Source organism: Dipodomys merriami, unplaced genomic scaffold, assembly GCF_024711535.1.
Source record: "Dipodomys merriami isolate MVZ:Mamm:240054 unplaced genomic scaffold, mDipMer1.0.p SCAF_82, whole genome shotgun sequence".
NCBI classification, from domain to species: Eukaryota; Metazoa; Chordata; class Mammalia; order Rodentia; family Heteromyidae; genus Dipodomys; species Dipodomys merriami.
This window is the reverse complement of record NW_027206424.1, coordinates 4,611,929-4,627,178: the sequence shown is the minus strand read 5'-3', so window position 1 is coordinate 4,627,178 and position 15,250 is coordinate 4,611,929. Positions and strand designations below refer to the sequence as shown.

The following is a 15,250-nucleotide window of genomic DNA, read 5'->3' as shown; positions in this document are numbered from 1 at the left end:
CCTCAGCCTCGAAGATGTGCTCACACGGGACAGGAGAGGGGGCCAGCTAGCTAGCCTAGAGACCCCTGCCTGACCCCCCACTTGCTGTGCCACGTGGACGCACGCACAGCTATGTGCGCTTGAATTGAGGCTCCAGGAATAGTGTCAGCCCTTCTAATCTTCAAAGGGTTTTAGGTGAGGGAAAAAATCCTGCCAGTACTTTTGCATGGGGGGCGGGTGGGAAGAGACCAACCTGCTAATTGAAAAGCCATTTGTGAGAGGAAAACAGGGAGCAGCCAGCTATGCGAATTACCATATGCCCAGAGCTACCCCAGAAACCAGGGCCCGGGGGAGGGAATTCAGCAGAGCAGGAAAGGAGGAACAACCTGGGGAGCAACTCCCAAGCACTTGGGTGCCTGGGTTTCCATCAAGTGGGGCGGCCAAGGAGGCGGGGGTCCCCGGGACCGGCCTCCCCCAGGCTCCCCGAGGCGGGGGTCCCAACGCTGCCGCTTCCAATACACGCGCCCCACGCCGCTCCTCCCGCGGTACCGAGCTCAGGCGCACGGGCGAGGCACGAACCGCCCCCCCGTCGCGGGGGGCCGGGTCTGCGGCGGGCGGGCGGCGGGACCGCCGGCCGCGGGGGTGAGCGCCGTCTGGCGGCGGCCGCGCGGGGCCGACGCCGGGCCCGGCTCGGGTCTGCGGGCGCGGGACTGCGGAGGGGGCTGGAGTCTGTCCTTGACCCGAACTGCAGCGGGGCGCGCGGGACGCGGAGCACGGGCCTGCGGGTGCGGGGCCCCCAGCGAGGGCGCCCCCGCCGCCTGCCCGGTGCGCTCGCCGGGGCTGGGGTCCCCGCCAGCCGGGCGGAGGCAGCAGAGACCCGCGTCCCCCGGCTCCGTTTCCAGACCGCACCGGGCAGCGCTGGGCGTGGGAACGGCCCGCGTCCGGCAGAGCTGTGGGAGAGCTCTGCCCGGGCCTGCCGGTGTCCGGACGGCTCGCGGGGCCGCGTCTGCAGCCAGGGCGTCCCGGGCGCCCTCACCCCACTAAGCCTGGGAGGGAGCGCTGGCGCCCCAGCTCCGCCCCGGCGCGGCCAACTCAGCCTGGCTTGCCACGGCCCGGGGGCCGGGAGCCGCGCGCACCGTGCGGACGCCAGGGGGCCACAGCTGCGGCCACGTGGGCCGCGGGGGCGAGGGCGGTGGGGTCGGCGGCACCTGGCGGGGCACGCCCCGCGCCCTCGCCGCCCGACCCTCGCCTGCCGCGCCCCCTCCCTCCCCCCGTCTCGGGCGACCCCCGGGATCCAGGGACCGAGGGGCGGGGCCTGGCGCTCGGCCGGGGCCCCGGGGCGCGGGGCGCGGGCGGCCGCTCTCCGAGGGGAGGGCGCGGGCGGGAGGAGGGGCTCCCCGCGCGGGGCAGGGGCGGAGCGAGCAGCCGCGCGGCGGAACCCGGTGAGTGCGCTCCGGAGCCCGCGCCGCCGCCGGCCCGCACCTCGGGCGCCCGCCGCCCCCGCCGCCGCCCGCGCGGGGATGTAGGATGCTGGCGGGCGCCAGGCTCCAGCGGCGGCGGCGGCAGCTGCAGCAGCCACGGCAGCCCCGGCGGCGGCAGACCGTCCTCTGGCCGATGAATGCGGACCCGCCGCCGCCACCGCCGCCCTGGATCTGGATGGTGCCCGGCTCGGCCGGGCTGCTCCAGCTCGGCGCCGGGGTCGCGCCCCCGCCGGTGCTGCTCGCCTCGGCCCAGCCCGCCGCCGCCCCGCTGCTCCCCGGGCTGCCCGGCTGGCAAGCGCCCGGCGAGCCCCCGCTGTCCCCGCTGCTGCCGCTGCTGCCGCTGCCCTCCGCGCCCGAGCACGCCGCCGCGCACCACCTCCCGCTGCTCCCCGCACAGGTAACGTCCCCGCGCCGGCTCGGGCTGGGGTCGCCGGTCTCTGCCCCGGCGCGCTTGTCACCCCACCCCAGACCCGGGGCGCGCCTGTCACCCCCTCCCCAGACCGGGGCGCGCCTGTCCCCCCCTCCCCAGACCCGGGGCGCGCCTGTCCCCCCCCCAGACCCGGGGCGCGCCTGTCCCCCCCTCCCCAGGCCCGGGGCGCGCCTGTCCCCCCCTCCCCAGGCCCGGGGCGTGCTTGTCCCCCTCTCCCCAGAGCCAGGGCGCGCCTGTCACCCTACCCCAGATTCGGGGCGCGCCTGTCACCCCCCCCAGACCCGGGACGCACCTGTCACCCCCACCCCCAGAGCCGGGGCGCGCCTGTCACCCTACCCCACATTCGGGGCGCGCCTGTCACCCCACTCCAGACCTGGGGCGCGCCTGTAACCCATATCCCAGACTCGGGGCGCGCCTGTCACCCCACCCCAGATTCGGGGCGCGCCTATCACCCCACTCCAGACCCGGGGAGCACTTGTCACCCCCACCCCAGACCCGGGCACGCCTGTAACCCCCTCCCTAGACCCTGGGCGCGCCGTTCTGGGCCCCCCACTGCCCCGGGGCGCAACTGTCGCCTGAAGGGACCCTGCTGTCTGGGGTCCGCGCTCCCTTCTCGGGCCGCGGTCCTCGCCCGCCCAAATCAGGCAGCCATGCCCGGGAAAGTTCCCGCTCCCGCGCCGCTTGCTCGCGGTGGCGGCCGGAGCTGCGGGAAGCGTTCCGAGGCCCGCGCCGCCATCCGCGTCCGGACGGCCTGGGCTGCAACTTTCCTCGGCCCGGGTCGCCGTCCAGAGCGCGGTGCCCAGGCCGCCGCCGGCCCCGCGCCGCGCCCGGCTCCCGCTCCCCGGGAAGCTGGCGCCCGGCGGGCCCGGCGGGTCCGGAGACCCCGCTCCCGCGCGCAGGGCCGGGCGAGGTGTGGGGGACGCGCCGGCCCTCCGCGCTCACGGGGGCTGGGACGAGCTTCTTGTGCCCGGCCACGCCGCGGCCACCGTGGGAGCGGGCGCGGGGAGCCTGGGGTCCCCGAGAAAAGTACCTGCGCGCGGACGGAGCCCGCGGCGGGTCCGTGGTTTGAAACCCGGGGTGAACGGAAGCCGGGCCTCATTGACACGTCCGCACCGCTTAGAACCCATGGCCAGCGTTGGCCAGGGGTCGAGGTCGGCCGAGCCTGACCGTCTTGGCTCGGGGACACCGGGTCGGGCTGACGGGACCCCGGCAGCGGCGGCGTGGCCAGCCTCCCAGGCCTGCGGTGTGGAGAGCCGCCGCTAGGCGCGCCCAAGGCCACTGAGTGCCCTCCGCTTCCCCGCCATAGAGCACTGCCCCCTCCCCAAACGCGCAGGAGAACAGCCAGCACTGGCCTTGTCTGTGTTTCTGTGCTGCCGGTTGTCCGCGACAGAAGGACATTTCCACCAACCAGGAAGGCAAGAATGTGGCAGGCCTTAAAAAACAAAAAACACACCCGCGGGCCTGTTCTACCTGGTGAAGTCATCTGTGTGCTCTCTCCATGAGGACTTGGTCGCTTTGGCGTGTGAGACAGGAGGACACACAGGCCCTTCCCCTTCCCGGGTGCACTGCGCTGCTCCTCCCTCTGAGATGGGGCACTCCAGCCCCAGCAGGACTGTGCCAGCTTCTGCCTCAGTCAGGTGGGCCAGGCTCTCCCGGCTCAAGAACCTCAATCAGGTGGGCCTTACGCTCAGAATCTCGGTCAGGTGGGACTTACAATCTCCCTGCTGGAGAACCTCAGTCAGGTGGGCCTCGTGCTGTCCTGGCTCTGGAATCTACTTGTCTTGATGGACCTCGGGAAACTTGAAATCTTAACTCTTTAGCTCTTTTCATTCTGAAAGTCTTAAGTGTTTTGAAATGTGAGCTGTAATTCCTAGACAATATTGCACTGGAAGGCATGCCACGCGATGGGATTCTGTGCTGTTCCTCGAAAACAATCCAGGGGTTTGGAATACATGCCTAGCATCTCTCCCCTTCGTGGTTGGTGTCTCAGGGCAGAAAGCCACTCCTCGCAGTGCTGCACTTGACCGTTCTTTTCCAATATTGAGTAGATATTAAAAATTTGTATAAAGTACTATTAATTTACATATGTTCCAGGGTTTTTTTTTGGACTAGGGAATGAAGGGATTTTCCTCATAATCAAACCCTTGCATTTAGATGTTCCAAAGCAATTATTCCAGCATCTTTGGATACAAAGTGCAGCTGGTTGCTGGGGCTAATGGACACTCTGTTCTTTCTGTTTTGGGTTCCAGTGGCTGTTCGGTGGTCATTCTCCACCAATAGGACTATCACCCTCCTCCACTGTGGAATTGGTACCTATTTTCCCCCATGTCTGTCCTTCTGGTCTACCACCTCCTGTTGGGAAAAGTTGGACGGAGAAAAGGATGCCTAATTACAAGGTAAATAAGGAAGTACTGTAATCGAATAAGTGAACTTCTTATTATTAAGTTGTTGGGTATTACTATGTTTTCTGATTGTAATAGTTTAGCCACATACATATGTGTGTGTGTGTGTGTGTGTGTGTGTGTGTGTGTGTGTGTGTATATATATATATATATAGAGAGAGAGAGAGAGATCTCCAGAATCAGATTCCAAAACAGAAGAAGGGAGATTGGCATTCTATTCTAGTTTAAAATACTTGGATTCCATAGAAAATGTAATAGCTCCAATTTCAAAACCAGAATTTAGGGCTGGGAAAGTGGCTCAGTGGTAGAGTGCTTGCCTTGCATGCCTGAGGCCCTGGGTTCGATTCCTCAGCACCACATAAGCAAAAAGAAAAAAAACAGAAGTGGTGCTGTGGCTCAAGTGGTAGAGCACTAGCCTTGAGCTGAAGAGCCGAGGGACAGCGCCCAAGCCCAGAGTTCAGGCCCTACAACCGGACCCAAAAAACAACAAAAAACCCCCCAGAATTTACATTTTAATTTTTGAGGGTTTAAATCTGTAACTATCGACCAAAATCTAGATTTAAATATCTCTATAATACAAGTGTAAAATTTTGAAAGTGAGTTTTTCTTGCTATCACTGCTCTTATTTTCCATCTTTCAGATGGCTTATTTTGTCTTTTGAATTCAAATTTATTGACTATATTTTGCTTGCTGTGTGTGAAGACACAGTAATATATTGATTTGTTCTACAACACATGAAGTAAGGACCCCACTGGCTGGTTTTTCAACCTATAAACTGGCTGTTGGGTTTATAGTTGAAGACCAATCCTGTCTTTAGCTAGCAGCTTCCAGCTAGGACATGGTTCCTTGGGAGCGCGTTGTTTTAAGTCTTAGGATTGTGCTTTCATAGAGAATCTAACAGTAGAGCACCCAGCATTTGATCAGCGTCAGATAATGTCTCTCTGTATATGTCACCCTGTGCCTTGTCTTAAATGTTGTGCTTGTCTTGTTTTTGGACAGATCTTTTTAAACAATCCTTTTGCCCTGGACTCAACATGGCTTCATCCTGAGGAATCAATACTGTTCCATGGGCAGGAAAAGCCTCATCTTCTTGCAAGCCAAGTGGCCCTGTCGCTGTCCAGGCCGGTTTCCGCCTCCAGGCCTCTCCCTGCCGTGATCTTAGCGCCGCAGCCCATACCAGGTTGGTGCCCAAGTAACGATGACCTGGTGCCCTTTGTGTTTGTGTTAGTTATGCATTCATACGGAAAGGATCACAAGGACACGATTACCTTAGTAAACACTCTTTAGTTGCTTCATTGAATTGTTTTAAAAGACTGAGTGATTGCTTTTGGACTACAGCTCTACTTTTAAGAGGAATGGTGTGGCTGGTGGGTTTGTACAGAACTGTGTTTGCAGAGTGCCAGTTTGAGATTGGACTACGTGTCCCTCGGGCTGCCGTTGATGAGAGCACTTATTAATCAATCCGTCCACTCCCTGAAGTGTTGCTGGTCTGGGGTGTAGTGCATATCAGGGTGCTGGCTGCTCTGCCAGGCACACATAGAACGCTGTGAATTTTGCTATCACATTTGGGGTGACGGTGGAGATGGCTATGAAGATGGATTGTGTTCTATCTTTGGAGTTTAGTGACCTGAAAAAACATTTGTCCTGGAACAGAGTCCTCAGAAAGAACTCCTGGATGAAAGATTGTATAATAAACCTATATGGTAAGAGGAGAAGAAAATCACCTTGTGAAATTTTAAATTGATTTTTAAAATCATCTTAACAGATGATCATATTATGAAAGCAAATGCTGCGGTGCCCAAACTGTCTTGCAGCCCCTTCCATTATGGAATATTTTATGACTTCAGAATTACATTATCTTCCTGTAATTTCCTACCTGACTACCAAGCTTATCTCAATATGTGTCTCTAAAATTCAGTAATAGGAGTGTTCCTGTGGACCAGGCAGCTCTAGTGCAGGAGACCTATTTGTTTTCTTTGTTCGGATACATGTTTATTCCAATTAGCTATGAATCTTGTTTAGCAATAACTCAGGAAGAACAATGTATTTCTTTTAGCTCTTAATGGCTCTTGGCTGAAACTTGCCTTCTTTCTTTGCCATGGTGATTATTGATCAGTTGAGACTTGATGGATCACCATGCATGCATATCTTTGTAGACATTTTATACTAAGATGGCCATCTTTCCTGACTCATTTAATGGCTTTGGAGATGTTTTCTTGCCCTGCGTCATGTGAGGGTGCAGTGACTTTGAATAACTCTAGATGACTCTTGATATATGGGAGAATACTATTTTAATTTCCTAGTGCATTGGCCATGACTGTCAGCAAAGTTACCAACAAGATTAGTTTTAAAAATAAAGTTTTAGCTGGCGCCAGTGGCTCATGCCTGTCATCCTAGCTACTTGGGAGGCTGAGATCTGAGGATCCTGGTTCAAAGCCAGCCTGGGCAGGAAAGTCTATGAGACTCTATTTTTTTTTTGGTGGGGGGGTCCAGTCATGGGGCCTGAACTCTGGGCCTGGGCGCTGTCCCTCAGCTCTTCAGCTCAAGGCTAGCGTTCTACCACTTGAGCCACAGCTCTACTTCTGGCTTTTTTCTTTTTGCTTATGTGATGCTGAGGAATCGAACCCAGGGCCTCAGGCATGCAAGGCAAGCACTCTACCACTGAGCCACCTTCCCAGCCCCGTCTGTGAGACTCTTATTGTTAGTAAACCACCAGAAAACTGGAAGTGGTGCTGTGGCTCAAGTGGTAGAGCACTTGCCTTGAGCTGAAGAGCTGACTGTACCCAGACTTAGAGTTCAAGCGCCATGACTGACAATAAATAAATAAAGTTTCAACAAATCCTTTGAGCAGGTTTTCGACTTCTTGGCTCATCACTGAATTTTGTATTGTCATTTCCCAGCATGCTTAGCCTTCCCAGGACTCCCATTCTGGAGCAACTCATGGCCACTTCTGGATTTCCTGTCACGTGGTGATCATTTACTTTCTGTCATAATAGATATTCCATGCTTTATTCAAAGAGCATTCATCAATTTTATGTGTTTGCTTTTTGACTTCTCTACTAGAAAGGATAAATAAATAATATTTCTTACAGACACTATCAATATTAGAATAATATTTCGTTCTAGCCTGGTCTACCGTTGGGTCAAATGTTTGCTCATTTTCATAGCTGTTCTTTGTTTGGCTTGGTTTTTGACTTAAGGATCATAAATGAAGATAGCACAGTTTTATTTGTCTTTTGGGAGAAGCGCAGCTCCCTGCAAAGGTAATTTAATAACAATGACTCATTTTGAGATGCTTCACTAAAATTTTTATTATTTCTAATAAATTTCAGAAGTTTTAGAAATTGCCCAGTTTTGAAAAGCAAACATTGAATTTCCCTTAGTTGTTTATGTGTTATTAACTGCTTAGCAGAGAGCTTGGGAGAGTACCAAGGAAAGGTGGAATTCTAGGTAAATCTTAAGTCAGTTAAACATTAAAATACATCATGTTGATTTTATCAAACCTAACACTTACTATGACATTTACATGTAACTTTTAGATATGTTATTAAAATTGCTATTAAATTTTATATCTTATTGTAAGTTGATAAATTCATATATTTATATTAGAATTTCATAGTATGTTACATTAGTGATGTAATTACAAATATGCTACATAATTGACATGAGACATCGATTAATCTTGTTATACATTTTTATATTTAGAAATAAGGGACCTTAGAGTCAGACATTTTTATTGATCCTCTTCAAATTAATCAAAGAAGCATAATTAGAATTCCATAGAAGTGGGAAAGTGAGTCCAGAGTCCTCCCTTTGAACAGACCCTGTGGACTAAAATCACTTTTCTTGGATAAATAGTAATTTTTGTGGAATAGTCACTTCTAAGTATTTTTGAAATGTGCTTTGATCTCTTAGGGACAGTGGTCATTTATGCTGTGGACTTGGGGAAGTGTGAGTTCAGTGGAAGTGTGCAGCTGGTTTTGTCTGAGTTGAGCTTGGCATTTACGACCCTGGGGGACGGGGGCAGATTTTTGAGACTCATTTATCATTGGTTAAGAATAAGCTTCATGGTGCAAGAGTCTGAAGAGTATAGCAGGACTTGAATATACTTAGAAAACCCTCTGAAATCTGTTCATCTTCAATGGCCTTTGTTCTTATTCATCTTGAGCTTATGTGTGAAGATAACAGTGACCTTCCTTCACTATGCTCAGACCTAGAAAAGGACTTCGGCCACTTTCAAGTGTGGAAACTAATGGTCAAGGCTCACTGCCTTTTCTTTACTCATTAGGCAAGTCTCTTTTCAGTAACTCTAGTTACAGGGCAGGAGCTGGGCCCTCCCAGACTCTCACATTGCTCAACTCAACTCCCACAATATAAGAGGAGAAAAGCTACAGCATGGTGAGGTGGCTTAGCCAGAAGACACTGATTTCTCACCTTTTTGGAGAGAGGTGGTAGAGATAAGGGTGTCCGTCCAGGTTGCAAGCTCACCAGGGTAGTCCTGTCTGCATCACAGGGCCCTCCCAGGTCAGAGGGACAGGACGGCTCCTTGGGCCAGCTCACAACCACACCTCCTAAGGACATCTTTACCGGCGGATTTGGAGCTCACAAGCAAACAGCCTACAGCAATGCTGGGGAGCTCATGGTCTGACAGGAAACATCAGATCAAATAAAGACACAGCAATGCCGCATGCTATCCTTAGAGAGAATGTCAGGGAACCCCCAGGGAACGCCTCTAAGTGGAGTGGAATTCTAGACCAAGGTGGTAACAGGTTCCCAGTTAGGCCATAGGCAGAGATGGTACCCAGGGACTAGGGTGGCAGGTGTCTGGACTAAGGGACTCTCTAGTACCCTGACCTGGACCCACGGCCTCTCCAGCACCCTGATCTGAACACAGGGCCTCTCTAGCACCCTGACCTGGACCCACGGCCTCTCCAGAACCCTGATCTGAACTCAGGGCCTCTCCCGCATCCTGACCTGGACCCAGGGCCTCTCCAGCACCCTGATCTGGGTGAATTCTGATTAAGGTATACTTTTCATCCTATGTAGGAATATAGAGACATATAGAATGAAACATAAACCAGGAACTTAAAGTTGTGAGAAGGTAAACAAACTAATTTAAAAATGGTGGAGATAGGGGCTGGGAAGGTGGCTCAGTGGTAGAGCGCTTGCCTTGCATGCATGAGGCCCTGGGTTCGATTCCTCAGCACCACATAAGCAAAAAGAAAAAAGCTGGAAGTGGCACTGTGGCTCAAGTGGTAGAGCGCTAGCCTTGAGCTGAAGAGCTGAGGGACAGCGCCCAGGCCCAGAGTTCAGGCCCCATGACTGGACCCAAAAAATAAAAATTAAAAAATTAAAAAATGGTGGAGATAAAAATGGAATCATGATAAAGAATCAATCCATCCAAAAGAAGACTTAAAATGGAAGCAAATGACCAAAGTATAGATGGAACAAATATATCAAACGAGTTACAAGATAGTTGATTAAAATATTAAGGTACAGACTCCTCTTGCTAGGCTGAGGGTGTCAGATTGTCACCCCAAATGCACTGAGACTGGGAAGCTGGGTTTTAGGATGAAGACACACACAGGATAAATGCAGAGGGGAATGAAATTTGCCACGTGGAAAGTAATCAGAAGATTTGTGGAATGGCAGCAGGACCAGCAGAAAAATAAGCACTCAGAACAAAAGTATGACTTTGGATACAAAGGAAGTACACGAGAAAACAAGTGCCAAGGAAGCGCCAGGCGGGCAGTGAGAGTCCCGGCTTCAAGGTCATGTCCACCGTCCCCGCAGGCGGACGCCCACAGACACTGTCTTGCATCAGATGACGTTTCATAGGCACAGGTGACATTTGTTGTCTCCATAGTCTAGGCTGTAAAGCAACCCAACAGAATATGAGTGATGAAAAGCATATTTCATTTGTTTTCTGACTCCAAAGAATTAAGTTAGAAATCAATATCGAAAAAATAATTAGAAAACCTCCAAACACCTGAAAAGACAAACCAAATACAGTCAAAAGATACATGGGTCAAAGAAACAGTGAGAATTCACAAGTACTTTGCTTTGAATGAAAATGAAATTCAATATAAGTAAACCTGTGTGGCCTGGAGAAAGCAGCGCTTCGATGGACACATATAGCACGAACATATCTGAATTGGAAAAGAAGAAAGTCTCTAATCAATGGTCTAAGCTTCATGTTAAACTAGAAGAGGGAGTGTTGCTTACAGTGCATCAAGTCCAAGGAAGGAAAAGAAAGATAAGAGCAGTAAACAAAGAAATTAAGAACATAAAAATACTAAGAAAATCAATAAAACCCCACGCTGAGTTTTGAGAAAAATTGGTACCATCCATAACCCCAGAGTGTATATAAGAGAGGATAAGAAAGACAGCACAGACTGTGGATGTCAGGAAGAGAAATGAAAAGGTACAGATCTTAGATCTTAATAAGATACAATAAGGAAATACCTTGGACTACTTCATGGCAGTAATTGAACAGCGTTGATGAAACAGAGAAAGTAACTTTATGGTGCAGTAGCCACCAGCGCCAACTGCAGAAGCCGCACAGGCCAGGAGCACCCTCCTGTTGGAAGCATGGAGCTCGCTGCTTACGTCTTCCAGCAGAGTTTGGTTCTTCCTGACAAGGAGACTGCCCCATAGCACAGACCCACTCCCAAGTTCCACCCAGCACTTCAGGAGGAAGTAGCACACATGGTTAGATAGGCTGCTTCGGACAACAAAAGAGCGAACAACATTTCAACCTCCCTCTGCCGCACGAGCTGCACATCACAGGAGGCTAAGGCAGCCGGCGCTCTTCAGCAACGCAGGTGGGAAAATGCCCTGCCTAACACGAAGACAGCGAATCCAGCAATACGTTCCATTGATTATACATCATGTCAGGACCAAGTGTTTCCCCCACTTGGAATGCTGTGCTGATTCATCATTAGAAACTCGATCGATGCTGTCTATACAAAGAACGAAAAAGACAAAACAATGGGGCCATTTCCACAAATCTAGAAAGCACATGAGAAAATGTGTGTAGCCAGGTGTGGTGACTGACATCTGCCACTCCAGCATTCAGGAGAGGAGGCTGAAGTAGGAGGATCATGAGTTTGAGGCCAGTCTCCATTACATAGCAAGACTATCTCAGAAGAAAAGAAAGGAAAAGAACAAAGGAAGGAAAGGAGGGGAAGGGAAGAAAGGAAGGAAGGAAGAGAGGAAGGGAAGAAAGGGAAGAGAACTTCTCTCTAAGAAGGCTGAGCAAGCAAGAATTGGTGCCTTCAACTCTTCCGTGCAAAGTTGCTCCAGTGGCAAAGGGAAAAAGGGTGAAGGACAGGAGCGTGGAGGTGGGAGGGGCAGTGGAGTCAGGAGAAATGGCGCCGGTGGAACACTGCGTTGTGTGAATATGGCACTGGAGCCCCACCAAGAGCTGCGCACCAGTAGGGGCTGGAAAGCTGGGAGAGAGAGCAAAGAGGAAGGTGATAAGATTAAAGTATTACATACATACTTGAGGAAAACCATGTTGACACTTTGTGGTTCAGTTAGTACGCACAGATTTTAAAAATCAATGGCAAAGTTAAAGTCTCAGTTGGAGGATGAGTAGATGGAACAGGATGGGAGAATGGGGCTGGGGAGGAGAAGAGGGAAGATGGCCAAAGTCCTTCTGCTCAAATATCTTAGGAAGGGGTGAATAAGGGAGAGTGGCAGAGGGGGGGCTTGGTGGGGCACGGTGTGAATATAGGAAGTGTCCCAGCAAACCCCCTTGTACAACTAACGTGTGCAAAGAGAAGGACACACAGATGAACAACTGAGTCTAGAAAAAGGTACACAGGAAAGCCAGCAGTGATTATCTTCTGAACACATAGTTTGAGGACAATTGAATAACCATCTTCAAAATAAACTTTGATCAATGTACCACACATAAAATGTAATCCAAGCTAGATTATAGGCCTAATTATGAAACCAAAATCAATAAAACCTCTCAATGAAGATGCACAAGCAAAACATTGGGAACAGGTTTGGCAGAGAATGTTTTTTTTTTTTCAAAGAAATGAAACCAAAACACAAACCATGACAGAAACCGCACTGACAAATGGAAATTCATCAAAATTAAAAGCTGTGTTTTTATAAAGGCATGTTTAATAAAATGAAAAGGCACATGCTGGGAGAAAAGATTAATAAACATAGATCTGATCAAGAACCTCTGAGTCAACAAGACAACAAACCACCCAACAAACATGAACAAAGCACAGGAACCAAGTGCCCGCTGAGAAACATGACTGCAAGCTGGCACGTGGAAACGCAGCCCAATGTAATGCAGCCCTTTCCCAAGCATCCCTGCGCCACCCATGGGGGTGGCAGTGATTTAAACCAGACATTGACGGGCATTGTGCAGATGAGCAGCTGGCGTGTCTGCGTCACGGGGGGGGGGTCAGGAGGCTGCCACATGGTGTGGTCACTTTGGAGACCAGCTCACAGTGTGGACGCCAGCGCAGACCCAGGCACATCGCTACTACGGCTCTGTTTCTGAAATGATCAGTTGAGGAGATCCAGATGCGGGACTGTGACACAGAAATGAAAAGGAACATCTTTCGGCTGATACAACATCACCATCGAATCTTGAATGCATTATGTGATGTGAGGAATCCAGAATCAAACATTTATATCCAATTCTCCTTTGTGGCAGTCCACGGAAAGCAAAGCTAAGAATAGATAACACACAGACTCTAGCTCTGAGTGTGTAAATGACATAGGGAAGGTTTTGTAGATACACAAAGGGCACAGGGAAGGTTTTGGAGATGCACAAAGGGCACAGGGAAAGTTTTTGATGATACACAAAGGGCACAGGGAAGGTTTTGGGTGTTGCACACCTATATGACTTTGGAGGGAGTTACTGCATACTTTGTTAAAGGTCAAGGAACTAAACACTTAAAAAGATCAAATATTATAATACACAAACTGAGTATACACACTTTTTAGCTTTTTTTAAAGAGTTAAAATATACACTCCCTGAAAGTATGGATTTTATTTGATACTGGTTTGAACAAACCAGCCCCCTCAAAAATGTAAATAATTGGAGCGATTGAAATATTGAGCATGTTCTTAATAATTTTAATTTTGAAAATACATTCTGTAATCTTTAGTTGCCTTTAATAAAGTAGTTTATGAATACAATAGTGATTCATGTTAATTTATAGGACTCCTATATTTGTGGTTTTTTTTGGCCAGTTGTAAGGCTTGAACTCAGGGCCTGGGTGCTGTCTCTGAGCTCTTTTGCTCAAGGATAGTGCTCTACCACTTTGAGTCACAGCTCTACTTTTGTGATTTGAATGGTTAATCAGAGATAAGAGTCTCATAGGGACTTTTCTGCTAGGCTGGTTTTGAATGGTGATCCTCAGATCTCAGCTTCCTGAGTAGCAAGGATTACAAGTTTGAGCCACTGAAATCTAGCTTTTGTGCTTTTTAAAAAGAAATCTTGTAATTTAGAGAACTACAGAAATGTAGAAAGATGAACTAGAACAATGGCAATGTAGTGTCCTGGTGCAGTCTGGAAACTGGGAAGATGGAAGAGCTGGCAGAGCTGGGGACTCTAGCTCATTACACAATGCTGTGTTTAGGTGGCGTTAAAGGTTCATAAGGGAATTAAAGAACAAAGGGTAAAAAAGAGAGAAAGAGCTGGATCCATACCATACTCCGAGATATCTTAATTTGGGGATGGGGAGGTGTGAGGAAGTCCTTGTGGGCCTGTGTCTGTGGACAGTCAGTGGTGTGGTCAGAGCGTGGCCTGTGTCTGTGTGGACAGTCAGTGGTGTGGGCGGAGCGTGGCCTGTGTCTGTGTGGACAGTCAGTGGTCTGGTCAGAGCGTGGCCTGTGTCTGTATGGACAGCCAGTGGTCTGGTCAGAGCGTGGCCTGTGTCTATGTGGACAGTCAGTGGTATGGTCAGAGCGTGGCCTGTGTCTTTGTGTGGACAGTCAGTGGTCTGGTCAGAGCGTGGCCTGTGTCTGTGTGTGGACAGTCAGTGGTCTGGTCAGAGCGTGGCCTGTGCCCATGTGGACAGTCAGTGGTCTGTGTGGAGCGTGGCCTATGCCCATGTGGATAGTCAGTGGTGGGTTGAGAGCGTGGCCTGTGTCTGTGTGGACAGTCAGTGGTCTGGTCAGAGCGTGGCCTATGCCCATGTGGATAGTCAGTGGTGTGTTGAGAGCGTGGCCTGTGTCTGTGTGGACAGTCAGTGGTCTGGGCGGAGCGTGGCCTGTGTCTGTGTGGACAGTCAGTAGTCTGGTCAGAGCATGGCCTGTGTCTGTGTCGACAGTCAGTGGTGTGGTCAGAGCGTGGCCTGTGTCTATGTGGACAGTCAGTGGTGTGGTCAGAGCGTGGCCTGTGTCTATGTGGACAGTCAGTGGTTGGGGAGGAGCGTGGCCTGTGTCTATGTGGACAGTCAGTGGTCGGGGCGGAGCGTGGCCTGTGTCTATGTGGATAGTCAGTGGTGTGTTGAGAGCGTGGCCTGTGTCTATGTGGACAGTCAGTGGTCTGGTCAGAGTGTGGCCTGTGTCTGTGTGGACAGTCAGTGGTGTGGTCAGAGCGTGGCCTGTGTCTATGTGGACAGTCAGTGGTCTGGGCGGAGCGTGGCCTGTGTCTGTGTCGACAGTCAGTGGTGTGGTCAGAGTGTGGCCTGTGTCTATGTGGACAGTCAGTGGTCTGGGCGGAGCGTGGCCTATGCCCATGTGCACAGGCAGGTCCTTTGTTTACTCACAGTTTTGATGCTTCATTGTCTGGAAGATGAAGAAATCATGTAACAGTCCTGATGATGGAATATATAAAAATGTGATAGGATGTGCAAATGAGGCAAACCATATAAATATGAGAGTGCAGTCAACATTCTACAGTTGATTCCGGTTTTTTAATGTCCTCCACTGTACCTATACACAGGTCCACATAATAAGTTTCAGTTGTTAGTAGGATG

The 15,250-nt window shown here is 51.0% G+C and overlaps 1 protein-coding gene across 2 annotated transcripts in view; it reads left to right on the top strand.

Annotated features, from left to right (window-relative positions):
- The first annotated feature begins 1,467 nt into the window (after positions 1 to 1,467).
- The window catches only part of Tcerg1l (transcription elongation regulator 1 like), a 176,108-nt gene continuing 162,325 nt past the window's right edge, over positions 1,468 to 15,250 (top strand). For both annotated transcript variants that reach the window (XM_070011452.1, XM_070011451.1), the window contains exons 1-3: positions 1,468 to 1,857; positions 4,140 to 4,286; positions 5,292 to 5,472. In XM_070011452.1, the coding sequence (XP_069867553.1) occupies positions 1,507 to 1,857; positions 4,140 to 4,286; positions 5,292 to 5,472 (679 nt within the window). In that variant the 5' untranslated portion in view covers positions 1,468 to 1,506. The remainder of the gene's footprint in view (positions 1,858 to 4,139; positions 4,287 to 5,291; positions 5,473 to 15,250) is intronic.